This window comes from Trematomus bernacchii, unplaced genomic scaffold, assembly GCF_902827165.1.
Source record: "Trematomus bernacchii unplaced genomic scaffold, fTreBer1.1, whole genome shotgun sequence".
Taxonomy (NCBI): Eukaryota; Metazoa; Chordata; class Actinopteri; order Perciformes; family Nototheniidae; genus Trematomus; species Trematomus bernacchii.
The window spans coordinates 12,247,152-12,257,732 of NW_022987714.1; the positions used below are offsets into that span (position 1 = coordinate 12,247,152).

General features: G+C 40.0%; 1 protein-coding gene across 1 annotated transcript; it reads right to left on the reverse strand.

Annotated features, from left to right (window-relative positions):
- Positions 1-700: 700 nt before the first annotated feature.
- LOC117491673 (probable polypeptide N-acetylgalactosaminyltransferase 8) lies at positions 701-7,408 on the reverse strand. The gene is made up of 11 exons (XM_034141762.1): positions 7,212-7,408; positions 6,075-6,423; positions 5,718-5,884; positions 4,592-4,778; positions 3,778-3,975; positions 3,502-3,616; positions 2,616-2,801; positions 1,844-1,981; positions 1,611-1,703; positions 1,341-1,511; positions 701-870 (listed from the first exon to the last, which is right to left on the reverse strand). The coding sequence occupies exons 1-11, from the start codon at positions 7,387-7,389 to the stop codon at positions 751-753; spliced, it is 1,902 nt and encodes a 633-aa protein (XP_033997653.1). The 5' UTR covers positions 7,390-7,408; the 3' UTR covers positions 701-750.
- Positions 7,409-10,581: the final 3,173 nt, after the last annotated feature.

Below are 10,581 nucleotides of genomic sequence, written 5' to 3' on the forward strand. Positions count from 1 at the left end.
CCTGGCATATGTACTACAGCGTCTCCAGCGCTTTCGAGCAGCAATGGCCGGCCGTGGCCCAACCCCACATTCCCCTGATAGGTGGAGAGTTGGCCCAATAGCCGTAGCGCCACTTCTGTGACGTCATAGAAGTGTTCAAATCTGGATCAGTCTGTATCAGATCCGTTGCAGCCACTTTTTTAGAGATTTGGGTATGGAGGAAAATAGAGAGGGTTGTGTTTTCTGACACTTGGTGAGTTCCCTGGAACACCGGGGACACATATTCATGTATAAAAGACATACAAAAGTGCATTTTGCATGATAGGTCCCTTTTAATATTTAATATTAATATTCCATGTCATATTTATGTATATATATATATTTGTATATATAATATCTACATGTATATTTTCTATTTTATTTTATTTCTATTCTTGTTTATTTCTAATTATGCCTGGTCTTTTATGCTGCTGCAACAAAAATAATTTCCCAAATTGGGAATAAAGTGTCATCTTATCTTACCCCCATTTTTAAAAGATTTGGGTACGGAGGAAAAGAGAAAGGGTTTTATTTTCTGACGCTGCGTGAGTTCCCCGAAACACCGGGGACACATATTTATGTATAAAAGACATCAACAAGTGTATTTTGCATGATAGGTCCCCTTTAAATTACAAGCATGATAGCGTGACTGACTTTCTTTGAGACTGACCTACAGTATGAGCAGAGAAGTGCACTTCTTGTTGGCCGCAAACACACACAGACAGACACACTTTAAAAGGCTTTGATTATGTGTTGGACTTCCCATCTTTGGCCAGAGCACTCCTGTATTACTAGTGTATCCTTTTGAATCTCCAGACATCTTTTTGTCTCTCTGTTCTTTAACTCCTTGCCCTAGAAAAGAGAATACATGTAAATAGTAGGTATACACATTACACAGTATGTCATCATTAAACATTCAGACGGCCGCAACATTTTGAACAATGAGTCACCATGAGCTAACCCACCCTATCATTTCAAAGGGTGGTACATACCAAATTATGACGACTACATGCATTTTCAGATTTGGTGAAAACAGACGTGGTTTGTGCAGTCATTTGATTAATATAGTGGTAAAACAATAACATTTCAGATGTGTAAAAAAAAACAAAGGTTAGATACATATAACCACTCCTAGTGAAAGTTAATAACACAATTTAGTGTTAAAAATGTTAATTATAAGTGTTAAACACATTATGCTACATTAGGTGTTTATTTTGATGCTAATACTTTAACAACAACAATATTTTTGAACACAGGGCTTTTACTAGTAACAGTATTTTGCCAGTTGCTTCTTTTGCTAGATTACATTTCATTAATAGTACCTGAGTGAAGTCCCAGTAGATCCCCATTTTCTTCTGCAGAGCCTCTCTGCAGTTGAACAGTCCTGGTTCTGTTTCTTTATTCCCAATGTCAGCTATACACCGGTTGTCATTGTACTTGTGGGACTTGATGCCGCCGATGTAGAGCTCTCCGTTTGAGCGATAATAAGTCATCTAAAAAGGATTTAAAAAAGCAGTTTTGGCAGTTAAATAAGCAGCAACGTCAAAGACTAAGTATTAATCTTGAAAACTACTTTTGGAATCTTAACTTACCTGAGGTCCATAGTAGTGGCAATTGTAGGCGATGGGTGTGTTTCCCGGCACTGGACCTTGGTCTAAGCACATGCTGGTATCAAGATTCTTCATCTTTAAGTAGGGGAGAAAAAAAAACTATATAAATGGGGGCTCAAATGAATATAAAACTGCTGTGTAGGAGTGAATCATTAAAACACACACCTTGCAATAATTCTACCACCATTCAAAGCATTAGATGAAACTAAACGTACTCCTCCATAGGCTACTAGGTTGTCCAAGGGATCCAACTTGGGATACACATTTTCCAGGTACCATTTGAAGGGTTTACAGTTCAACCTTTTCCTTAGTTCTTTCCTCTCCGTGACATTCCCAATGTCAATTCCATGATTCTGCAAGGAATATGGTATAAATTGTTATTTTGTAGCTTAAGTGATTGAAATTCACTCAAAGATGCCCCCTTTATTGTCAGAAGTTAAGGGGGCACGGGGAAAAAAAATGCCCCGAGAAATCTCAAAATGCACATAAAGCTTTATCAATAGCCAATTATATTTCAGTCATAAAAACATACTGTCAAAAACACCAAGTATACTAAGCTTTAAGCTCCAAAAATCAATCGTTTTAAACCGATTTCTAATACAAATCGACAGTGTTGTTATAGTTATAGTTTGTTTCATCCATTCTCAAAATGCCAGCAGGTTTGAGTTTGGGGATGAAGTAAATAAACGCTTCAACTGCAGTTTTTTTTATTCATTGCTTCACGTATACAAAGTGCCAGAGAGCTTAATAAGAGTAAAAAAAAAGGGTTACAATAACTAACTCCTGCTCTTTCACAGACATGACTGCACACTTCTTTGGGACAGCATCATTATGCTATTTTCAAATAGTTGGCACACGATAGTGATTAATGTATGCGTTATAATTTGGGGGCCATTTCACAATGAAAACAGCCACTTATTCACAATTTACTTTTAGTTTGAAGTGCCCACAAAAGTGCCACATTTAGTTTGCCCACAAATGAAGTACCTCAAATGGCAAGTTCCAAGCCAAGTTGACATTGTGTTTGTATTCATCCATCCAGACTTCTGCTACCCTCATGGCGTTTCTCCTCATGGCTACAGACAGATCAGGCATGTAGGGCTTGTGGGCCCTCTCAATGTGGGCGATCTTGGAGCATGGAACAACTTCAATACTGCCTCCACATGTCCACACCTATACGAGCAGAAAACTAAAAATGTCATCCTTATACTCATTTATCAAATAGAATAATTGTTCTGTCATCAATAATATTAGTGCAGGCGCAAAGCACACAGTTTGCAGGACACCATCTCTTCCTGGCAAAGTTGCCAGACAACCAGCAAAGACTCCAGGAAGTTAACAATAAAGAAATAGCCACTGTCCACATCTCTATCCTCTAACATAGCTGTTCACCTCACAATCATTAAAACAAAAATAGTGACAGGGGTAATGGTGCTTAAAGGTGGGGTAGGTAAGTTTGAGAAACCGGCTCGAGATACACTTGTTGTTATATTCCATGGAATGCTCTTAACATCCCGATAGCAATGAATATCTTAAGTGCTTTGACAAAAAATCCATTAAAAAAATTCATCTGTGGAAGCCGTGGTACTGTAAAAAGCACGACCAATCATTTTAGCCGGCCCGGCTAAAATAACTGGATGGCCTACCTGCTGTCAGCCTTCCATCTGTGCACAAACTTATCTCGTGCCCTGATTGGTCATGTGCGCGTTCGTGTGTGTTGGAGGAGGGGCTCTGTAAAGAAGTGGCAGATTTTTTCCAGCTGTGTATTTTCAAATTCTAGCGCACTCAAGCTGGTTTCTCCAATATTACCTACCCCACCTTTAAAGCCTGAGACTGCATCAGATTTGATGTTGGATAGGTGACGCTTACTCACTCGAATTCCCAGCTCCACATTTTCACCACCGTACACTTTCATTCCCTCATCGAGAACTCCAATTTCTCCTAGATACTTCCTGTCAGCCACTAGGATTCCCATGACAGATGGACTCCTGAAATAAAAGTAGTAAACTGTGAGTAGTGTATCATTTTAAACATTCTACAGTGGACTACATCAGTACTACATTAAAAGTGAAGCTTTCAAATCATCAAGAAAGCCTCATCCATATTTGTTTGACACATGTAAAACTAGACTGGATAAACTTTTACTTACTTTCCAGGCAGTGAGCCGTCCATGAGTTTGTAATAATCGTCGGAGAAACTCTCATACATGCACCATAAAGCCCAGTCGAAGGCATGTGCGGCCGGTTCGTATGGAGTAACTGTAAGGTCATCATAGTTTACTTTGTCAAACACAGGGGACGTCACCACGGTCCGATCCCCCTTGATCTGCGTCAGCAGAGGTTCAGCCCTACATGAGTGAAAGGAAGGGAGGAGAGCAGGTTCACTCTTCACTTTGATCATTTGTCGAGCCCTGACATCCAGTCGGTCTACTGGAGCAATTTGTTTCTGTTACTTAAGAATGGAAGCTTTCATGTGTTGCAACCTTCCCACCTTTATTATTTATGGGACTGTGGTAATAACGTTTGACAAAGTCAGAGACACCACATACTTTTACGATGGCATAATATTCGACCACAGGCTGTAATGCTATTAAAATGCCTGGCTAAAAACATTTCAGCAGGTAAAAAGATCAGTTTACCGCCACATAGACTACCAGGGATCTAGTCAATAGCTCAAATGTATTTGCTGTGTACATTTATTACATTGTTTAACATTGTGATTATTTCAGTATTGGATTGGTAATAATACAAAAATATCTTGTTGAGAGTAGTTTAAAGGTTTTAAAAATGTTCTACCAAACTACATCCAGAAACATTATCACCTTTCAGGAGTAAGTGTGCTTCCACTCAGCTGGCTGGCTCAAATGAAAAGTTAAATATGTTTCTCTACAAACATAACATATTTACTCTAAATGTTATAAATAAACTAACATTGAAAAGGATTTATTTTTGCCACAGTCTTACCACATTTCATGGACTTCAATGTGTGCGTCCAGGATGGCCACCACGTCAGCAGTAGCAGCCCTCCACCCAGAAGCCCTGGCGTATGAAAGGCCTCGCTGCTCATTGTGCCTCACTCTTGTAAAGCGGAGGCCTGGGTTCTGCTGCTCAAGCGACTTCACATACACGTCAAAGTCACCCTTCAGGTCCTCTTGAATTGAGAGGATAAAGTGGGAATATGTTATGACATTAGGGAAGAACAGGCGCGTGACAGATTTGGTTTTTCCAAAGCAAGGTGGTGATACCAATTACCTTAATTATACTGAAAAGCGTTTGATGTTTAATTAATTCTAGGATGGACAAATATGAGTCCTATTAGTACAATCCAGTGCCGCAGCACTAACATTTACAGTACGTTCTCTTCTTGTTGACTTCACTGGTGTCAATTCAGTTCTGTTAGCTTATGTTATCTTGCAGAGTTTGAATAGAAGATTGATGCCACTATTGTGTCCGTCTTGGAAATATAGTTTTACAGCGAACACCTGGATAGTTTAGCATCAAGACTGTAAAATAAGTTTGCAGAGCATGGCCTTGTCCAAAGGTCACATCGTACAAATTGCAGGAACTCTAAAGCAGACTAATACACTTTTTTACACTTACAAATGTTAAAATGTGTGGTTTTATTGGTGATAATGTGCTGGAGCTGTAGCAAAATGAATTCTCGTTTTTGTCGTATCCAGCGTATGATCAACAAAATGTGTTTAAACTGATGAATTACATTTAGTTGACATGCAAGTGTTTCTTCAAAAGCTATGATAACCAGTTGCCATCATAACTTCATATTTTACGTTACAGATATGACAGTAGTATTCATCTTCTGAACTTACTCTTGCCAAGAGGTGTATTTCCTAAAGTATGAAACTACTGCTTCAAAGCTGGAGGATCATTTGACAAAATGCTTTCTGGGAGATTTACAAGACCTCGGAGAAAAGTATATTCATATAAAAAAACTGATTAAAAAAATCAGGATTCCAGTCCAAAAGCAGCAATATATTTAAAAACTAAAAGACATGTTCCAGCAGCATGGGCATCTGCACAAAGAAACAGGATTTAGCAGTAGCCTAATCTGATTCACTTGAAACATACACACCATTCGAGCTATTATCATCCACCAAAATAATCTCCTTCAGCAGGTTTTTAGGGGTGCGGTCGATGATGCTGCGCAGGGCTCTTTTGAGGATCGAAAGGCCCTCATTCAGGTAGATCAACACCACCCCGATGCTTGGCAGATCCTTTGGGTAAGTCTTTTCAAGACACCTATTCAGAAACAGAAGGTATTGTCTTTTTAACAAGCTGTCTAAATGTTTAATCCAAACAGACCTCATGGTAACAAAAAGGTGAAGGATTATCAGCAAACAAATTAGGTGAACTATAAACAACCTTTAACCCTGCTTTGTGTACGAGTTGACACGGTAGTTATGGCTTCATAGGAGATATCAATGCGTACCTTGTATCCCTGGTATCTGCAATAGCACGATCTAGAGGAAGGCGATCACTCAGAAACACGTTGTAGCCGTACTTATCAAACAAACTCTGTGCCTCTCTTTGCTCATCCTCAGACAGATTCCCACCCCACTCCTTGAACAGGGGGGAGTCAGGGAAGAGTTTATTTGACTTTTTCTTTACAGGGGCCTCCTGTTTTTCCTCGATCTTTGATTTAGGTTCCTCTTTCTGCTCTGGGAGTTTTTGGACTGGTGGCTGTACGACCTCTGCAGCTTTTCTCCTTCGCTCTACGTCCTCTTCGAGCAATTTCTGCATGGTGTCCTGCTTCTGCTCAAAAGCTTTGAGTAGGTTGTCTTGACAAAACAAGCAAAATTAGAATAATTTGTTCTATTAACCATGATAATTAATTACTATATTGACCTACTGAACCAAATTTGGCACATTTTAAGCCATTTTGTACACCCTGACAATAATAAGATCAGATATGGGCATAATGGCACATTTCAGGTTGAAAAGTATCGCTGACCCCTGGCAAGCACTTAGAATTATATTGTCAGAAAAAAACCATAAACATTTTCCTGTTGTAAATGATTCGCAGTTGAACAAACTGGAAAGAAGCCACAAACTAGAATAAATATCTTTACAAGTAATTTTCCGTGAGGAATGCAGCCTGTGGTTAAAGGAAATTACATTTTAAATAACATTTTACAAAAGACAAATGTTAATGACTTACTGCAGGTTTTGATGAGTTGAGAATGTACTGTGTCTAGCAATAGCACACCTGTACTTTGAACCTCAGCAAGCAACATATTTATATGAATGCATTAAAATGTATAAACACATTGATAAATGTTGGTTAATTTTATTTCAAACTTTTTGTTATACCTTTAAAAAAGTTGCCATTTTCTAAGGGCACTTTTATATATCATTACAGACATATCTGAATGAAATGAGCATGGAAACATGAAGATAAAAGCACAGGATGTCTAATAACTTAAGTTTAATCCAATTAAACATAATTGCCTTACAATTTCCCCATCTTTATTTGTAACGTAGGCTACCGATTAAACCTGATTAAAAAAAAAAGTTTAAAAAAGTGTTAACATGAACTTAGAAAAAACAAATCATTTCCTTGACTCACAGAGGTTGTTGATGCTTGTCTCCAGGTCAGATGGACTCCTGATCACCCGAGGAGGTTCAATATCTTTTTTGGACCCCGCTGTATCCTCATATCCACTCTTTATATACAGGCTCACGTAGAAGATGAGCCCGATGATCATTAATATGAAGACTGGTCGCTTTAATCCTGCTCCTCTCATACTGATAGCAGACCCGACGACTGACCCAACACCAAGATAATAAAAAGCAACTCAGACGCCCACAGTGCGATAAGACTGCACTGACGGTTACAACCAGGGTTGGGAGGGTTACTTTGTAAATGTAATCAGTTACTGATTACTGATTACATGGCTCTGAAAGTAATCTGAATACAGTTACGTGTCTTAAAAAAGTAACGTAATCAGATTACTTTTAGATTACTTTTGGATTACTTTCTTTTTCCATCACAGATGGGTATGTTTTGGTGAACAGGAGACACAAAAAGCAAAAGGAAACTGAATGTGTTTTTACTGTTTTAATGGCTTATCAAGAGCACAACTGAAACATAACATCTGAAACGATGTAACAACATAATACACTTTTTGGGGATGCAGCTTGGGATGTGAGGAGTGAGGGACACGGCTTAGAACGGGCGTGTCGCCTTCTGTAGTGAAGGAGGTTTTCCTTCTATAAAACAGCTGTGGGCAGCAGATACTGTGAGTGTCACGGACATGAATTCATAGATCAAGGCAGACTGGTGCACACACTCTCCTGTTTTGCCAATCCGGTGCTTAAACACATATAGCTCTACACCCCTGGCCGAAATGTCCTTAAAATGAAGTCCGAGTTCGACATTTTAATTCATATCCTGCCAACACTGGCAGGACAGAAAATCTCTGCAGCACCAGGAGGCAGCGGGAGGGTTAACTCAGCAGAAGAGGAGCGCGCAGTGCCTTTCACGCACCGCTTTCACTGTGTTTACCTTCAGAATCATTAGAAAGGCTAAAGAGCGACCGCAGGCTGATGTGTTTAACCACACACACACACACACACACACACACACACACACACACACACACACACACACACACACACACACACACACACACACACACACACACACACACACACACACACACACACACACACACACACACACACACACACACACACACACACACACACACACACACACACACACACACACACACACACACACACACACACACACACACACACACACACACACACGATTTAAACACAGACTTTTGTTCCTCCATGTTTCGTTGTTATTGTTTCACTGAGCGGACCCGCTCCCTTTTTTGGTCCATCTGCGGCGGTAATAGGTTTTGTGCGCTGTGATGATTCGGCTGTACCTTTAGTAATGAATATTACATGTTGTGAGGAAATCTTTCCACCAATAATTCCAATAAGTAATCCAAAATGTATTCACTTCAGGTTTACTAAAGTAACTGTAATCAGATTACTCGTTTTTCAAATGTAACGCGAGCTGAATACAGTTACTTGATTTTTGTATTCTGATTACACATGTATTCCGTTACAACCCAACCCTGGTTACAACTACGCAGCTGGTAAAATGCACATTGGGTTGTGGGTTATTTTGTTGAAAGGCGAGGTGAGACCTGCCCTTCACCTGGCGCAGGTGCTCCTAATTTAATAATTAGTGACGCCCCCAGCTCTGCTTCCGCCGCTAACCGTGTGATAAAATGCAAAAAAACCTAAACACTCTATCGTTGTGAAATAAGATTTGAAACAAGGACACAGGTAGCAACCATTGCTGTGTGTAAAAGTGGAACAAGGGGGTTAAGAAAAAGCAGTTTGCAGACGTAAGTAGGCTATGTGAATTAAAAGTGGTAGGTTTATGGTAATGAAGCCTTATGAAGCTTTGAAGCTTTCCAGCCAATTGGTTCAAAAGGCTTCATCTCATGAGGCTTCATCATGGGCTTCATCTGGACACAAACCCCCCTGTTGGTTAAAGTGTGTAAAACAGGCAGATTTGACATCTCAATAAGTATGCTCTATCTCAGGGGTTCCCAACCTTTATAGAGAGGCGAAGTCCCTCCCCTTCCGGTTGAGCTCCATGGGACCTTATTTCGGAAAAGTTATGCATTGAAGTCAATGGAGAGAGAAAGATTATCTTTCGATCCCATTTGAATTGTGCCACGATACATTAAAAAAAAAGAATCGCAGACCGGTTGCCAATTTTAACTGATTTTAATATTTATTCACCAGTAGGTAGCAACATAGACTAATTGTATGTAACAGCCTGAACAAATACTAGAACAATATGCATCCAAAACATATTAACAACTTTAAAAAAAAAAAAAAAAAAAGAACCGGTGTTTTTCGGAAAAACCGAAAACTAAAAAAACGGCGTTATTCAGTTTTTAAACCAAAACGGGAAAACAGATAAACCACCTTTTGGCTTTGTTTGTATGATTTACGGATAATCCAGTGAATGCTGGGAAAACGAGGAGAAGGCGCATTATGAAGGAGATGTGTGTGTGTGTGTGCAGGGCCGTCGCTGACCAACTTGGGGCCCCAAGCGACATTGTGAGTAGTTCCCTCTGTCAGCAATGTATCAAAAACTACACACACATTTCTATCAGTATTTCTCTGTGTTGTGGTTGACATGATGACTGTTAGGAGTTAAAGGTGGGGTAGGTCATTTTGGGGAAACCAGCTCGAGTGTGCTAGAATTTGAAAATACACAGCCGGAAAAAATCTGCCACTTCCTTACAGAGCCCCTCCTCCAACACACACAAACGCGCACATGACCAATGAGGGCACGAGATAAGTTTGTGCACAGATGGAAGGCTGACAGGCAGGTAGGCCATCCAGTCATTTTAGCCGGGCCGGCTAAAATGATTGGTTGTGCTTTTTACAGCGCTACGGCTTCCACAGATGACATTTTTGTATGTATTTATTGTCAAAGCATTTCATATATTTATTGCTATCGGGATGTTAAGAGCATTCCATGGAATGGTGCACGGAGAACTGCGCACAAGCCGAGCTCATAAGCCGCGCGAGGCCCCCTGCGCAATGTGAGGCTCCATGCAGCCTGCATGATCGGCCTGTATGGAGGGACGGCCCTGCATAGCACCGCTGAAAAAAACGGATACTATTTATTACTGTATTTATTGATTTATTTATTTATTCATGTTTTAATTCCTACATTTATTTATGCTTTTACTTATACTTATGACATGTTCCGACCTCTATGAGTGAGGGTCTGAGCTCTCTTAATTCCACCGTGTCACCGGGCCCGGGTACAGGAAGGGTAATATCGTTCTTATTATACATCCATGGGTAATATGAGCGTTGTGGTTCAACCAATCTAAAGCACTTTCTGAAGCAGTCACGTGGTATTGAGGGGCAGCGAGGCTTCGTTT

What these genes read in the sequence shown, in the direction of transcription:
- LOC117491673 (XM_034141762.1), bottom strand. Translation starts at nt 7,389, where the DNA reads ATGAGAGGAGCAGGATTAAAGCGACCAGTCTTCATATTAATGATCATC. An exon ending in ATTGAAGTCCATGAAATGTG is followed by an intron (nt 3,976 to 4,591) that starts GTAAGACTGTGG and finishes TCACTCATGTAG; the next exon opens with GGCTGAACCTCTGCTGACGC. An exon ending in GACGGCTCACTGCCTGGAAA is followed by an intron (nt 3,617 to 3,777) that starts GTAAGTAAAAGT and finishes CTTTTATTTCAG; the next exon opens with GAGTCCATCTGTCATGGGAA.